The sequence below is a fragment of the Euwallacea similis genome, chromosome 25, assembly GCF_039881205.1.
Source record: "Euwallacea similis isolate ESF13 chromosome 25, ESF131.1, whole genome shotgun sequence".
In the NCBI taxonomy this organism is placed as follows: domain Eukaryota; kingdom Metazoa; phylum Arthropoda; class Insecta; order Coleoptera; family Curculionidae; genus Euwallacea; species Euwallacea similis.
This window is the reverse complement of record NC_089633.1, coordinates 1,793,128-1,809,772: the sequence shown is the minus strand read 5'-3', so window position 1 is coordinate 1,809,772 and position 16,645 is coordinate 1,793,128. Positions and strand designations below refer to the sequence as shown.

The following is a 16,645-nucleotide window of genomic DNA, read 5'->3' as shown; positions in this document are numbered from 1 at the left end:
TGTAAAGCAATTATAAAGTAAATACTCCTGCACTAAACGTGATTTGAGTTTAAGATTATTATCTTGGCAGAACTTAAAAGTATCTGAAATTCTCGTTTTCTCGGCACATTGACGTAAATGACATTTTAAAATATTCAAATATAAATGTTTATCCATTATAGAATCTATAAAAACTAGTTCACCTACTCCAAATGTGGAAATACATCCCCATACAAGAACGCTTTCATTTCCATATTTACCAGTAGGTTTAATATTAGTTATTTTAAATTCTTAACCCTTCTTTCGCCACACCATTCTTCGACCATTGGACCCAAAAATGTTGTTTTTACTTTCATCACAGAAAATAACGTCTGTTAAGGACTTTAGGTTATTGTTTCTTGACGTAGTTTGCTTAGTTAATTTGTTTTGTACTTTCATCCCTTAAGTTACGCCCATGGGCATCGATACGTATTTGAAGGATTCCATCTGGGCGCCAGACCATCGTAACCATCAGGCCATATCGAAGGGCTCTTTATGGCTGGGAAATACGCTACTAGTCAAAGGAAGCTTTCTAAATTGGACCTTAGGGGCGACCATTGCCCGTAAGGGCTTCTGGTATTGGTGCGCCCCTGGTTGGAGTTCCTCGGGTTTAGTACTTAAGGGATGATTGCAGTAATTTTGCTCTCTTTGACCAGTGCTCGCTCTAGACATGTGATCGTAAACGTAACTCGTAATCTTCCCAACTAAGCAAACTCCCACTTCATACTTAGACCAATACTTTACCATTATTTATATAAGTGAAATTTAATACAGTCCACTTTCGTAAACCAAATTGTTGTTTTCGAGGTTTTTGTTTATCGAAGGAACCTCAACAACGTCATTCCACCAAGTATCATGCTTCAAAATAAATTATTTTGCATAATTCAATCTTTTTCTTTGGGTGACTTCACTGACAAATGGTTTTTTCCTAGCAACTCTTCCATTGTATCCATTTTCTTTTATTGTTCGGCGTGTTGTTTGGGGATGGATTTGTTTCCCAGTGTCTCTGAAGAGTTCATCGGCTAATTTTGGTGCACTCAATGCTGGATTATTTTTGATTCTACGAATGTTGGTTCTCTTATCACGCTCATCCAATTTCTTTGACCCTTTTGGGGTATAGACTCGATACGATCCTCTTGTTTAAATCGCTTAATGATATCTGCAACTGTACTCTTGCTTATATTACACAACTCAGCAATTTTTCTATAGGATTTTCCATTCGCATTATGGAAAATCACAAGTTGTCGTGTATCAAAACTGGTATTCCTTTTGCAGGCCATTATATCTATTAATAGTACGATGACTTAAACTTAACTGAAATTATTTTTTTTATCATACCCTGAGTTTATATGCGTGTATTAAAATAACATTCCAATGAAATTCCAGAGCGCAAAAAAAATTTTTATTTAATATCCGAATATTAAAGTAACCCAGAATTTACACCTACTTTTATTCTAGTTTTTCTATTTGTTGGAAATTTTCACTTTTTTACAACGAAAATTACGTCAGCTGTCAACGAAATATATATCCTATAAAATATATTATTTTTTATATTATTAATTACGATTTAAATAAAATTACTGACGATCAAATGAAAATATTTCAGTGTCCGAATATTAAAGTTACTCACTCTATATATATACATGGTGTATCAGCAATACGTTAATTTTAACTGAAGATAGAACTTTTCCAGGCCAACAACTTACACAGCCATCAATACTTTTTTTTTCGATCACCTCTCATTCTCAAAATAAAATTAAAAATAGTTTTGGACAAATTTCACTCTTCGGCACTGACCTAGCCGACTGAGCGATAAACACATTGCAAAAAGAACTACAAAATAGGTTGGCAAGTTTTTGTATCTACGCCAAATTCTAACGTCTGAAATGTATACGATTATTGGTAATTAATTTTTTAAATTGTAATACAAAATTTACTTATAAAGCGAGTTCATATTGTCAGGTAGAGCTTCATCAGCGATACAGCGCTGTAAAGATACACCGGATGTCAGAGGATCAGACCCAAATCTCATAATTTGTTATATGTATGTACCTCCTGGCATAGGATTAATTTGCTTGTAGCACCCGATTGATAATAAACGACAGCTATTTTAAAGGTTTACCATTTATCTGCTTTTAGCTATATTTGTATGCAACATAATGTACAGAATGTTACAAAAAGAGTGTAAAATATTTAAAGAGGTAATAACGTGGACCAAAATAAACAAAAAAGTCTTAGTAAAGTTGAGTTTACAAAGTAAAAGTTTCGGAGATATGGAAGGTTATTCTTTTTCGAAACATTTATTTGCAATTATTTATTACTTATTTATTATGTACAAACAAACAACAGAAGCCTCTAGCAAAAACAAAAAACAAAAATACATAAGATGTTCAAAGTGCCCTTCTTCCGTTTCCATGCAGGCACGATATCTTTGTCTGAAGGATATTCGAATTCTTTTTAAAATCCCCTCATTGACTCAGATTTGTTGGCATTATTGATTAATTCGTAGCTGCAGCTCCTCGAGGCTATTTACAGGAGTACCATTGACTAATGTTTTCAAATATCCCCAAAAAAAGAAGTCTTGAGGGGTTAAATCGGGCTATGTAAAGCAGGCCGCAATACAAATCCGCCCCTTCCTACCCATCTACGTGGAAAAGTTTGGTGTAAATGCTCTCTAACAGCAAGCAAAAAATGAGCCAGAGCACCATCATGCTGGAACCACATTTGTTGCCTTTGGTCCAAAGGCAAAAATGCGTGACAGCCATAGTAAACGAAAACTTGTGCACTGACAACAGTCAAATATTTAATGTTTATACTATGATAAGAAAATGGAAACTTGTGCAAAATAAAAAAAAGGAGTGAAGAACACTTTTTTTTTTTAAATCCTTCTAAAAAACTCCCCGCAAAAATACTTTATTCGGCACAAAATTTGACATATTGAATAAATTATAAAGTGTTTTTATTTGTTATTAAAAAGAGGTTCTGTGGAGCAAACGACGTTCAGTGATAGCTGTTTCACGATAAAACATTATTGTATAATAGATAAAAACGAAATACTGTACTATCTACGCAGTTTTTTGTAAAACGCTACGAATTAATTCCAACACTTAATATATCTCCAAAACCGTTTAATTGCGGATCCATGTTTACTAAGACTTTTTGTTTATTTGGTCCATACTATCCTCTTTTTAAATATTTTACACTCTTTTTTTACACTCCGTAGACTTAAAACGAATATTAAATATCGTGTCAACTTAATTTAAACGAGCATATTGTAGATATAACATAGATTTTTTATCGATGATAATTGGAACATTATTGCAGTTACTAATCCTTTTATCATCCTCCTTATCAATTCAAATATTTTCATTGCAACTTTGTATAAGGTGAACTGACGGAGAGTAAAGTTTGCATGTAATAATACATTAAATTAGTCGTCTTAAGGTTATTCTTTGAATATTATCTCGACAATATAAACTGTTCAAAGAAATGATAAATATTGTATTAGGTCGTGTAGTATGAAATGAATAGATTCACGAAATACCACATTCAACTGCGAATAACTTCACTCTAAATCTATATTTGGACTTGACTTTTTTATGTGGAAATGGCACATTCTTCCTCTTTCGATCAGAGTTTAAAGTGTTCAAAATTATTGAAAACTTTTATTTTTATAAACATTTTTGTGCAGTCATGCAAAATAGTGAACTTCGTGTGTTAATGAAATATGAGTTCCACCGTGGAACCACAACAGCTCAGACGGCTCGCAATATTAATGATGTGTTTGGTACTGAAATCACTTCACAGCAAACAGTATCTCGTTGGTTCATGAAATTTCGTTCTGGCAATTTTGACCTGAACTAACCTGAACAAATGAACCACGTGGACGACTCAAGTGACTCAAGACACGGAAACTCAAGTGGATAACGATTATCTGAAAGTGTGGAAGCGTGGTGGAAGCGAATCCACGTCAAAGTGCAAGCGAATTATCGTTAATATTCAGTGTAACCAAAAAAATAATATTGACTCATTTGGCTGAAATTGGTAAGGCGGAAAAGCTGGACAAGTGGGTACCGCATGAGTTGAGCGACATACAGAAAGAACGACGTCTCGAAGCTTGTTCTTTGTTGTCCTTTGTTGTGCCGGTATAATAACGATCCATTTTTGAATCGGATTGTTACTTGTGATGAGAAATGGATCCTATATGACAATACCAGACGTTCGTCGCAGTGGTTGGATCAAGATGAACCACCAAAACATTGTGCGAAAAAAAAAATTCATCAAAAGAAGCTTATGGTGTCCGTTTGGTGGTCCAACGCAGGTGTCATCCATCACAGCTTCATGAAACCTGGTGAATCGATTACGGCTGATGTCTACTGCCGACAACTGACCGTAATGATGAGCCAACTGACGGTTAAGCAGCCAAGATTAGTCACACCAAAATTAGACAACGCTCGGCCACACACCGCACAAGTCACCTTGGCCAAGCTACAGGAGTTGGAATTGGAAACTCTTCGTCATCCACCGTATTCACCCGACTTAGCACCCACTGATTACCACTTCATTCAAAATTTGGATAACTTCTTGGTAGGGAAAACATTCAACTCCGACGAGGCTGTCAAAGCTGCCTTCCAAGAGTTTATCGACTCCCGGCCTGCAGGCTTTTACAGCAGGGGAATCAATGAACTTCCCGTTAAATGGCAGAACTGTATTGATAATGGTGGTGCATATTTCGATTGACAATAAAAATATTTCATATGAAAAAAAAATGACTAAAGTTTCAATTCAATTCTACTCATTTCATACTACACGACCATATCCATTCGATTTTGATCGACTCTAAGTCGTTAAAGGAATTACATACTACATTTTTAGATTAGATTCGAATTGCAAGTACGAAGTTCTTGCATTGTCAGTAACTAATTTGGCCTGGTTAACTATTGCAACTTGTTATTGACACGTAACTGTGTTGAAGTTTAATATCTACGAAACTTTCATTTGAAAACTTTGGGTTAATTTCGAAATTAGGCAATACTGTAAAGCATCGGGTACAAATTATAATTTGCACATGACGATGTCTAACGTAAAATTAAACTTCGATGTTGTCTCTTTCCTTTTGCTTCCAAAAGATGCAGTTGCAGCGATTTTCCACCAACTCCCCATGGTAAAATTGAATCGAACAGGACAAAATAACAAATAAATAGATACAAATAGACTCGGATTGTATTTTTTCCGATGCCCTCGAACAGACAAAATGCAAATCTATTTTACTTACCAAAGAAGCATAAAGCGAACACAATGGAATAGAGAACGATGAATAATGCTCGTATATACAAATTGTCAAAAATGTAGTCCTGGTTGTACAAGGAAGAAATATTGGATATTGGGTGCTCTGTTATATTTCCAGCTTCGTTGAATCCAACCGTTGGTGTCAGGTAGGTCGTGTTGGTGGATTCTAAGCCGATACTCGTATAATCCGAGTCATTGGACATGTTTAATCTGGAAAAGAAAAATTATGGGAAATTAATCAACTTTTTTAGGACATATTTATTGGCTATAAAGGTGCAAAGTAAATGGACCATCGATAACATGTTAAAGATATTCCAAATATTTGTTCAGTGGGGATTTTGTTTGCTTGTGAGCTTCATAGCGAGACAAAATCGATTTTGTAAGACTCAAATAAATGGCTGTTATATTTAGATTTTGAAGCTAATGAGCTTATATGATTACTAATGGAGGAAAATAACAGTCATATTATCGATGTTGCAGGAAATCGAATACTTTGGTTAAAAAATGAATTTGAACTAATTTAAAGCGAACTGACTACTTTAATTCACTTGCAAATTTAAATAATGAACAATTGATTAAACATTTTGACTACGAACTGAATTGGTTCAAATTGGTATATTTATAACTTTATGTTTCACTCATTACCACATTGACAATAATTGAATTAATTTTGGAGTAGTGGCACTATCAACTCTCGTTGAAAATTAAAAGTATTGAACTACCTTTTTATTCAATATAGTATAGATGGAATTTTTTTTTTAGATTTTTAAATCGATGAAAGATTCCCCAATAACTGAGGATGTATTTAAAATTTTCAGATTTTAATTATCCAGAATTTCCTTACAACTCAATGCTAATTTTAAAGTTTCATTAGGCCCTTATAGAAGTTACCACCAAATTTTATGCACAATTTTTTTATGTTTTTACAAATTGCTGGCATTTTTCCCCTTCGAAAAGTTTTTTCCGAAATTTCGATAGTTAATATCAAAGAGTTCTCACTAGCTCCAATGATTCTAAAAAGTGCTTACACTCTCATGTTGAAAAACGTTCCAAATTGCATTGAACAAAGAATTCCAGCCCAGGCCATTAGTGGTTTCGTGTTTTTGAGCACTCATCAGGCGAAACAACCGTAAGCTCCTGTAAGACGTCATTCAGAAGGAGAAAAACAGAAACAGCTACTCCGAGGGCTAATAAGGCCCCCGTCGTTGTTTAACTATACTGTTTTCTCAATGACTTTACGCAGGAAATACTTGAACTCGGAATATTTCCACTAACCACGATAGCCACACTAGAATTAGCAATGTTTTGACCAGTAATTTATTGCTGTAAGTTTTCTTGTAGCAAGAAATTGTATTTTTTTACATGGTACCTTTCTTTGCCCAAGAAAACACTCTAACTAACAGTACAAATTACGTTGACTTAGTTTTATGAAGTTTTAGAGCTTGAACTATTTGTTTGTTGATTTTTAATAATTCAAAACGTTTAAAAAATGGAAAAAAATATTAAACTTCATATATCTATTATTTTAGCACATAGACAACATTGGAAATGAGTAGCCGAGAAAATGGCAGTGGCGGATTAAGCCTTGGCGTAATCGAAAAAGGAGAAATATTAGACTAACCCGGAAAGTGAGAGCTATAAATTATTTGAAGGCTTATTTGAATTTCTTAAGAAGAGATAGTAATATGTTCCAGACTCTTCCAAAGAAAATAAAAAACGACATAACAAAACAAAGCTACACAAGGGAATGTGTAATCCTTAACAGAAATTGTTGATTACTTTTTTTACCATGTAGCTTTCAAATTACAGAAGTTTAATGTACGATTTAAAATTCATGGAAGCTCCATTTAATTTTTTATGCCAATTGCACTAAAAGCCATATATAAAATTTATATATGGTCCACTAAAAAATTAATATTAGAACGTAAGCGAGGCAAACGATTGATTGGTAGTACCTACAGTGTGTCAATTTGAAAACGAACCATCTTCGATATTTCGGTGATTATAGAAAATATGTAAATATGCAAAAACACGTTGATTTTATTTTCGAGGGGGGCATTCTTTAAGTTGTGTTTCTATTAAATTACATGCACCCTTTAGCGGGGGTGAAAACAACCACTAAAATCTTAATTGGAAAGGGAGATTGAGTTATACCTCATTTAAAAAAATCTTTCAATTACCTTTCCAAATGTATCGGTTTTTTCATTTAATTAAAATGTTTTCAAAAATCATATCCAAACCGTAAACAAGCTTAGGTATCAACTGTATTGTAGAAAAATTGTTTAATATTTTAAATGTTCAAAATGATTTCTATTATTTTCTAAATAGCAATAAAGTCTGTTTTCAATCTCGACTCTAACATTCACCAAAATTTCTACTTGAATTTCCTTACACGCAGCTGTAATTCTTCTCTTCAATTCTTCCAAATCAAGAGGCTGTGTTTTATAAACAACAGATTTAAGATGTCGCAGAGAAAATAATCCAGAGCTGCTAAATTGGGTGATCGCGATGGCCATTCAATTGGTCATATTCAACCAATCCATTTGCCAGGCAACCTATCGTGTAACCACTGCTTAAAAGGAAAAAAAATAGTATAGTGGACCTCCATATTGTTGAAAATGGAGAATATATTCTTGTAAAACGCTATTACCAGCTGCTTAAATTTTATTTTCTAAGTTCGCTATTATTAATTGATCTATTATCTCTTTTAGCAGATTTAAGTAGAGCTCACCAGTTAGGTTCTCCTCTATAGATGAAGGACCAATAACGGCATTCCCAAGAATACCAGCCCAAATATTTACTTTTTGTGCATACTGTGTATTACGTTCTCTAAATAGTCAGGGATTTTCATCGCTCCAGTATCGAAAATTCTGTTTGTTAACATGCCCATTAAAGAAAAACGTGCACTCATCATTAAAGCAAATGTTTGGTAAAATATTTCGATTGTCATTTATAAAATCTGTCAGTTTCACAAAATTCAATCCTTCTAAATCGTCGTCAAAAAGTTGTTGAAAGATTTGTACTTTATATGGGTGGAATTTATTTAACTTTAGCGCTTCTCTTACTGTATTGTGACACATTCATACTTCATGTGTCACAATACAAACGGAACTGGTTGGTTCATCAGCAAAAGAGCCAAAAATGTCAATTTAAGCTGCCTCATACAAAATACGTATGTGAATTCTTTTTTTTTTAACAATGGAACTAGTTTCAGTAAACTTAGCAACTAACTCCAACATGTATTTATGTTTCAAGTTAGTATTATGATTTCTTTAAAAAAAAATGTTTGCTGTTCTTGCGCATGTTCCACATTTTCTATAGATTAAAATAATTTTCGGTTCTTTGTTGAAGCGTGTAAATCATTTTTATAAATATTCTTATAAACACACAACTTTTAACTCGCGAAACAAAATTTACAACATTAAATATCTAGTAATTTAACAAAAATTTAAGAATTCTATCGTCTTTTTTTAATCGAACGGTCTTATTCTTACTGTTTTTCTAAAAGTAAAATATTTAAATAAATGCATTTATAAATACAAATAAATAAATAAAAACCAAAATAGTCATCTGTTGTTTATAAAACACAGCCTCAAGGTTTGAAAGAATTGAAGAGAAGGATTAGAGCTGCGTGTAGGTAAATTCAAGTAGAAGTTTTTGTGAATATTTGGCCTGGAGTTTGAAAACAGACTTTATTACTGTTTAGAAAATAATGGTCACCATTTTTAACACTTAAAACATTAATAAACAATTTTTCTACAATACAGTTGATACCTAAGATTGTTTACGATTTGGACATGATTTTTCGAAAACCTCTCAATGAAAAAGAAGATACATTTGGAAAGGTAATTGAAAGACCTTTTAATGGAGGTATAACTGAACCCTCCTTCCCATATACGATTTTAGTGGTTGTTTCCACTCCCGCTAAAGGATGCATGCAATTTAATAGAAAAGCAACTTAAAGAATGCCCCCTTGAAAATAAAATCAATATGTTTTTGCATATTTAAATATTTTCTATAATTACCGAAATATCGAGAGTGGTTCATTTTCAAATTAACACACTGTATATTGCTAAATGTTAATAAAATTTTCAGGTTCCTACAAGACATCAGTAGAATGGTTAACAAAACACAATACAATTACAACATTAGATGGTAAATATATGGTAATTAAATTTCGTCCCGGGGCAGGAACTGGCTATTATAATTATAAAGGCCCACACAATATTGCTCTGTTAGCAATAGCTGATGCAAATTCTAATTTTACGTATATAAATGCAGGAATAAATAGCCGTATCTCTGATGGAGAAGTATTTTGGGGAAGGGAAGAGCACAGAAGCACACACAAGAAGTCGAAAGCCCTAGAAAATAATTGGCTGAATGTTCTAGAAGATAGACCATGACTTGGAAGAACTTTACCAATTCCACACATGATTGTGATAGTCACAGCTTTTACTCACTCAAACGATATTTTAACCCCATAACCATTGAGAGGTTTGAGTAGGAAACAAAGAACAGTAGTAGTTATATAACAGCAATAGTAGTAGTTAATAGGATAAGACGGACTGTTAAATATCTCAGGGATATTAGTGAATCGACTGAAATAGCCAAATTCACTGCAAATAATTTTTGTATAATAATCTAATGCACAAGTTATCGGCGTATTGCATTATATAGGGTGTCCCAACTAAAATTTGCACCCCATGAATTCTTCAATCCAAATGTGGAAAAAATGCTAAAATATGTCAATTTTAACTTGCGGGGAGACCAAATTTTATTGTGGTTTCGAAGTAGTTTCTACATCCCTCCAGATCCTAGAGCCACCCCTGCAAAAACTTTAAATGGCAAGACGGGCCGAGTGACACATCTTTTTGAAGTTGCTTGCTTCCATTCTCTATGTAACCGTGTTTTTTTCAACAAAGAATCGAACCAGTAAAACTATACTATGGATGTAACAATTATCGGTGTTGCTTCTAGACTTTTCAACCAAAATCATGTGGAACATCAAGTTTGCCGTCAGTACGTTACTAATTTAATTGCAAAATTTGAGAAAACGGGCTCTGTTACAAACAAAAAACATAACCGTCAACATCCTATCCAAAATGAAGGTGTTGAAGGGGCCAGTTTTGGCCATCTTTTAACCGATAACAGGCAATTTGTAAGAAAAATTGCTCAAGCAGGTGGTGTGTCAAAAAATAGTGTTCATCGAATTGTCCAAAAACATAAATTTCATCTATTCAAGATAAGGGTTGTCCAAGAATTAAATGAAGTTGATCTGAATCGACGTTTACATTTTTATGAAAATTTAACTGACCGTTTGATGAATGACACAGATCTACTGTCTAACATTTGTTTCTCTGATGAAAGGTTGTTTATGTTGAATCGTGGAGTGAACAGGCATAATTGTCTTTATTGAAGTGATACAAACCCGCACATTTTCGGTGTAAGTCACGCACAAACGCCCCAAAAATTAAACGTGTGGTCAGGCATTCTGGGCGACCACATCATCGAGTCACTTTTGTTGAAAGCGATTTGACTGGAGAAAGTTATTAGCAGTTGTTAGAAGAGTTTATTGAGCCTTTAATCACCCAAGCACTGGAAGAAGGCATTAATTTTCAAGGAACCGACCAAACCAAACTTCTCTTTCAATGCGATTGAGTGCGTTCCCATTATCATGTACGATACGAAATGTACGATAACTACGAAGTTCCTTAGATACTCATTTTCCCGAATAATGGATAGGTCGGAGAGGTCTTATTGAATGGCCAGCTAGATCCCCCGACTTAACCCCCCTAGATTTCTTGTTTTGATTCGACTTACATTCTAAGGTTTATGCTACACCACCTGCATCTCTACAAATGCTTCGAGTTTGAATCATTGCAGAGTGCCGTTTGATCACGTCAGAAATGTAGTAAAACGTTAGAGAAACTTTTCAAAATCGGTTATACTATTGCATGGAAGTTGGTGATGAACATTTTGAGCAATACATTCGTTAAACCCAATTGTTATTTCATAACCAGTTTTGATTCCTTTCACAGTTATGTAAGCAGTGTTCTGAAAAACCAAGCATTCAAGCTTGAAAAAAAAATGGTTGTATAGAGAATTGAAGCAGCTTCAAAATGATGTGTCACTTGATCCCTCTTGCCATTTAAAATTGTGAAGGGGTGGCTTTATGTGCTAGATGGATGCAGAATAATAATATGGCCCTCTCGCAAGTTAAAATTGATACGTTTTAGCAGTTTTTCACATTTGAACGAAATCGGAGATTTCATGAGATGTCTTGTTGAGTTGAGATACCCTGTATACAAAAAAAGTCTCATTAGGTCCTCTAAGACAATTTGCAGAAAAATTGATAATAGGTATAAATTTATTTGTTGACTAAGTTAACAACAAGGAAGACTACTCAGACCCAAAGCAATGAGAATTAGATAGGAGCTTACTGAACATGTTAATAGATGTGGGAAAATAACATGGCACGAAGATTAATAAATATTTTGTTCTTTTCCCCAAACTGTCTCTACAGGCCCTTTTTGCCTTGAAAAACAACTTCACCTGCACCGTAAAATGCATCAGCTCTTCATGTTTGATTGCATTCGTCTCTACCTTTACCAATCTTCAAGAATTTTTGATCTTAGTAATTAATATTATACAAATGTTAGCACTCACTAAAAATGGGATTGGAGCCCCTGCTCTCTTTTCATTCTACATACTTGATAATTCCTTTAATGAAGATGAATGTAAATAGTCGTAGGAAAAGTCTAAGAAGATTAAGGCCTATTACGACTTTATGCCTGATTCGGGCTTTGCGTTTAATTAACGTTAATGTTTGCGGCTATTTGCATTCGCCTCCATTGCTGTTGGCTATAGGTCAGCCCTGTGTACTGTTGCTCGTCCTATGATTTCCCTAGAAGCTAAAAGTTCATTTTAACATTTCTAATAATACAGATTATGTTTGCCAATGATATTTAGAAGACATGAGCGAAGACAAGAAAGAATAGAATTAGCGAAAATCCAATTAACTAAATTAAAATAATAATGTCCAAGTTAAAAGTCTAATAAAGGGTGGAAAGACATTATCCATTTTAACTGATTTTCTCAGGAAATATTAAACGGGGAAAATCTCGTCCATTTTGCTTCTACTCCGCTCCATTTTTAGTCCAAGTTGTTGTCAATGACGACGATATTGGAAAGAATATCAAGAGTCCTTAAATTAAAATTATATATGTCTACGTCTGATGTTTTTCTCTAGATTTGGGGAAATCCCAAATTGATAGTCTAGCGTTCGTAGCAATTCTATGACTATTCTGCTAAACTAATTGATAGCCGCAAGATAGTTCATTCCACTATACACTTTCTTTAAAGAGATTGATGTGGACAACGAGAAATTTCCACCCCCTAAAGAGCGTCATAAACGAAATATGAGCAACTTAAATTTAATCCCCAACAAAACTACCAAAGAAGAGTAAAAAAGTTTGATAGTTGGAATTTATAACCCGCATAAGTTAACTGTGCTAATAAACCAAAGAAATTAGATTATAAAAGTGATGAGACCGGGGATAGACTAATTTTTTTTATATGGATTAAACTGAAACCTGGAGATAAGTTTACGCTTAATTCACGTAAAGAGGAAATTTCAACATAGCTTGTGTCAAGAGGGTTAAAGAGTTATCGCTTTCCAGTTTTCAGACTTCAAGGATGACGCTTTATATATTTACCAGTCTGTACATACAAAGTTCGCCTTTGAGAGCTGACACAATCCGTATATGAAAAATTACAAGTCTGATGTATTTCTGAAGTTTGTATTTTTGTTTTGTGGGAAAAACCTGATATTGTAAAAAAACAAAAAAAAAATCAAAATAACCATTATGGAACTTGATGCGCAGTATAAAGTACTTTATAGTTTCTCTCTATTTAATCAAAAAGCAATAATTTTTAATACTTATGATGTATATTGTATTTGTTTATTTTATTTTTACCTATTTAATGGTGCAAAAATAATTGCAAAGTGCTATTTGAAAAAGTAACTTTTTTGAATTTAAAAATTCTAAATTTTAATAATTTTTTTCAAAAACTCTGTCAAATAGTTTTGTAAATAATTGAGTTTTAGTAAAGCTCTACAAATGTGAAAAAAATCGTAAAAATAAAAGTACATCAAAAACAGTTGAGAGTCGGTACTATGTTGTATTATGAAACATGTTTATTTTCAACAGAAAACCCATTTTCATTAAAAAAAACTGCCGTGGTCCAATTAAAAGAATGAAGTAAGGGTCCGTTTCCGGTTTAACCAGAAGTCATATCAGGTTGAAGATATTTCAAAGTTTTTCTAAGAAACAAAAATAATACATTGAACTTGTAATTTTCCATACACAGATTATGTCAGCTCTCAAAGGCGAACCCTGTATAGGTAAGTTGTATGGCCGGGCCATTCATAAAATGTAATTAAAAAAAAAGAGTTAGGTACTCAAATCTATCAAATGCAAAATAAAATTCCTGACTAGTCGATCATTGTATCATGTCTTTAAATAAATTCCGTAATGAAAATCGAAGATATAATTTATTCAGTTTTATAGGTATCTCAGATCTAAAGGCTCAAAACAACTCAAAAGTAATGGATTTGTGTTTGTCTCCCGGACATACTTGTCTATAAATCACAGAAGCAAATAATATCACGGAGCCGAGTAGTCACTTGACAATCCATTTCCATCCTGCTTGAATTTACCATAACTCAGTGGAAAATTGTATCGCTTGAAATATTTATTATCGTCTAGCACGATATTACGTAGAACTCGAGATGCAGTTGTTTTAGGTATATTGGTTCCCTGATTATTTTTAATGTATATCGCTGAGGGAGGTTAGTTCAGGTTAGTTCCTCCTTCTGTATGTTTCCAAGCTGATGACTTTTGAATCCTGATAGTAGAGGTGAAGAAAACGTGGAAGCTATCAAAAAACTGTTAAGGCGCTTTAAAAATATGTAATAAAACTTGTTTTTTAGCAAAGATAGTCCCCTTGTGAGTCGGGTTCAGAGTACGTAGTAAGTTAGTTAGTAACAAGTGCGTTATAATGATATTGTAAACAAACATGTTATTCAACAGTGTTTTGCGATAAATTGGTTTTTGAGGCAGCGACCAGAGTAATAGTACCTTTTTCGCTGCTATACGCATGGAGTTTTAGTGGGTGCAAGCAAGAAGCGATTAGGCGATTGATAAGTGCGAGGGAGACAGACTTCCGTTTCCCCTTCCATTCTTAACGGTTGGCTAGCGTCGCTGACTCGTAAGCAGTACGTCTTAACTCGAGGATGGGTGTAGTCCTATGTGATTTTGGAGGACGCAAATTACGCGCATATATTCCGTTTTATAATAAAGTTCAACTTTTGAGATTAAAAATCGCAGCTACAAGAAAATTTATCTTTCCTAAAAAAGAGGTTTATAGAAGGTGCTCAAACTGACCACCCCTTTGTGCTAAACAATACCCAAGACTATCATAAAATTCCCTACGAACATTATGTAGCATGTCCGGCGTAATTGATTGCCAGGCATTAAGAATTTTTTGTCTCAATCACGCTAAGTCAAGTGCCCGATCTTCCTCATACTGGAAGATTTTTGATTTAAGATAATTCCAGAGGAAGAACTCGTTTGGAGTTAAGTCAGGTGATCTAGCGGCCCACCTAATATTGCCAAATCCCGTAATTAGACGATTAGGGAAATTTTGATTTAAGAATTGCTGACCTTCTTGGCTGTTGTGGGCAGGACAACCGTCTTGTTGAAACCAAACGTTACTGATTTCAATATTAGGAAGCTCAGAAATAGTTGGGACAACTTGACGTTCAAGAAGTGTTTTTAAATATTTAAATTTTCATCAATAAAGAAACGTCCAATAATGTGATTGTCCAAAATCTCAACTCAAACATTAAGGCCTCTGAGCGCCTTTATTATAAGTCTCGTGAGGATTTTCTTGGGCCCAGACTTGACTAACAGAAGAATTACGTTTTCCATACAATGAAAAACTTGATCCGTCGGTGAAAATGATATTGGCACAAAAATTTTCATCCACTTTCGCCTTTTCCATCAAAGTTTCACACATTACCATCTAAAACTCGTGATCTGGTCCCAAAATGTCATTTGACTTATGTAGTTTGTAGGATTTACTCTTACTCTTTTTAAGAGTGTTGTATACATTTAAATTAGATGCACCAACTGTACTTGCTATGATGCCAATAAGACTATGAGGTTCTTTTTAAGCAGCAAGACAATGTCCAATTTTTCTTCCTAATAAAAATGTTCTCGATTAAAGTTGTCTGGATTCGTTTTTAACAAGTGAGAATAATTCACACAACCATATTTTTTTAAATTTGCCATAATGTTCCTGATAGTGCTCACCAAAGGAATAGGCTCATCAGGAAATTATAAAACAAATTTCTGTTGAACACCTGCTAAGGAATTAGATGCAAATTTGAATGCGCTCTTTGATAACGAATTCATGATAAATTTAAATGTAGCCTTACTGCTACAAACACCACAGTAGAAATGGTATTTTAGAACACATCAATTGAAAAATAAGCCCTTTTTGTGACATGATCAGTCCTCGAATTAAGGCGTACTGCTGTGATACCCTGTCTCCATCACACACTTATCATTCGTCTAATTACCTTTTGCTTACATCACTAAAACTCCATGAGCACAACAGCGAAAAATGCACTGCATTGCAAAACATATGACAGCAACACATATTTAATCAAAATTCAATAACAGAATAGGCAACTTTTACAATATTTTATAAAGAGTGGACGAACCAGCTGCGGTTATTCAAAAAAGTTTTCCAAGTTTATGTAATGCTGCCGATCTTTATTGAAGAACAGAAAACGTGTACTGTAATTATACACTACTTTTTGACAAGGCGTGTCGGGACTATGTAAAAATTTTTATTTGATTATTAAATTTATTAGGGAAACTACTGCGTAATTAGGGTACACGCTTTCTTTGATTCAATAAAAGTCGGTAATACCATAGAAACTTGTAAAGATTTGGCAAATAACCCGGGCGAACTTGTCCCTATTTTACAACATGTTGTAAAAGTTGAAGTTTTATTACTGAACTTTGATCAATATGTGTTTATAAATAAATATGAGGACGATTGAAACAACAGATTGTTGCACAATAATCTTAAATTACCCTTTTGTTTTACAACATCGTTATAAAAGCTAAGTAGTTACTTAATCTGGACACTCCTTTAGAAGATGACATGTTACACTATCGGCTAAGAATATTATGAGATGCAACAAATTGCCAGTGCTATAATGAGCCGATTACATCTGCAATCGAACTGCGCCCTCTTGTCACAA

The 16,645-nt window shown here is 33.8% G+C and overlaps 1 protein-coding gene across 3 annotated transcripts in view; it reads right to left on the bottom strand.

Moving 5' to 3' along the window:
* Positions 1 to 16,645, bottom strand: part of LOC136416896 (trissin receptor-like) — a 227,352-nt gene that overhangs the window by 118,030 nt on the left and 92,677 nt on the right. For all 3 annotated transcript variants that reach the window (XM_066402321.1, XM_066402322.1, XM_066402323.1), the window contains one exon: positions 5,294 to 5,517. In XM_066402321.1, the coding sequence (XP_066258418.1) occupies positions 5,294 to 5,517 (224 nt within the window). The remainder of the gene's footprint in view (positions 1 to 5,293; positions 5,518 to 16,645) is intronic.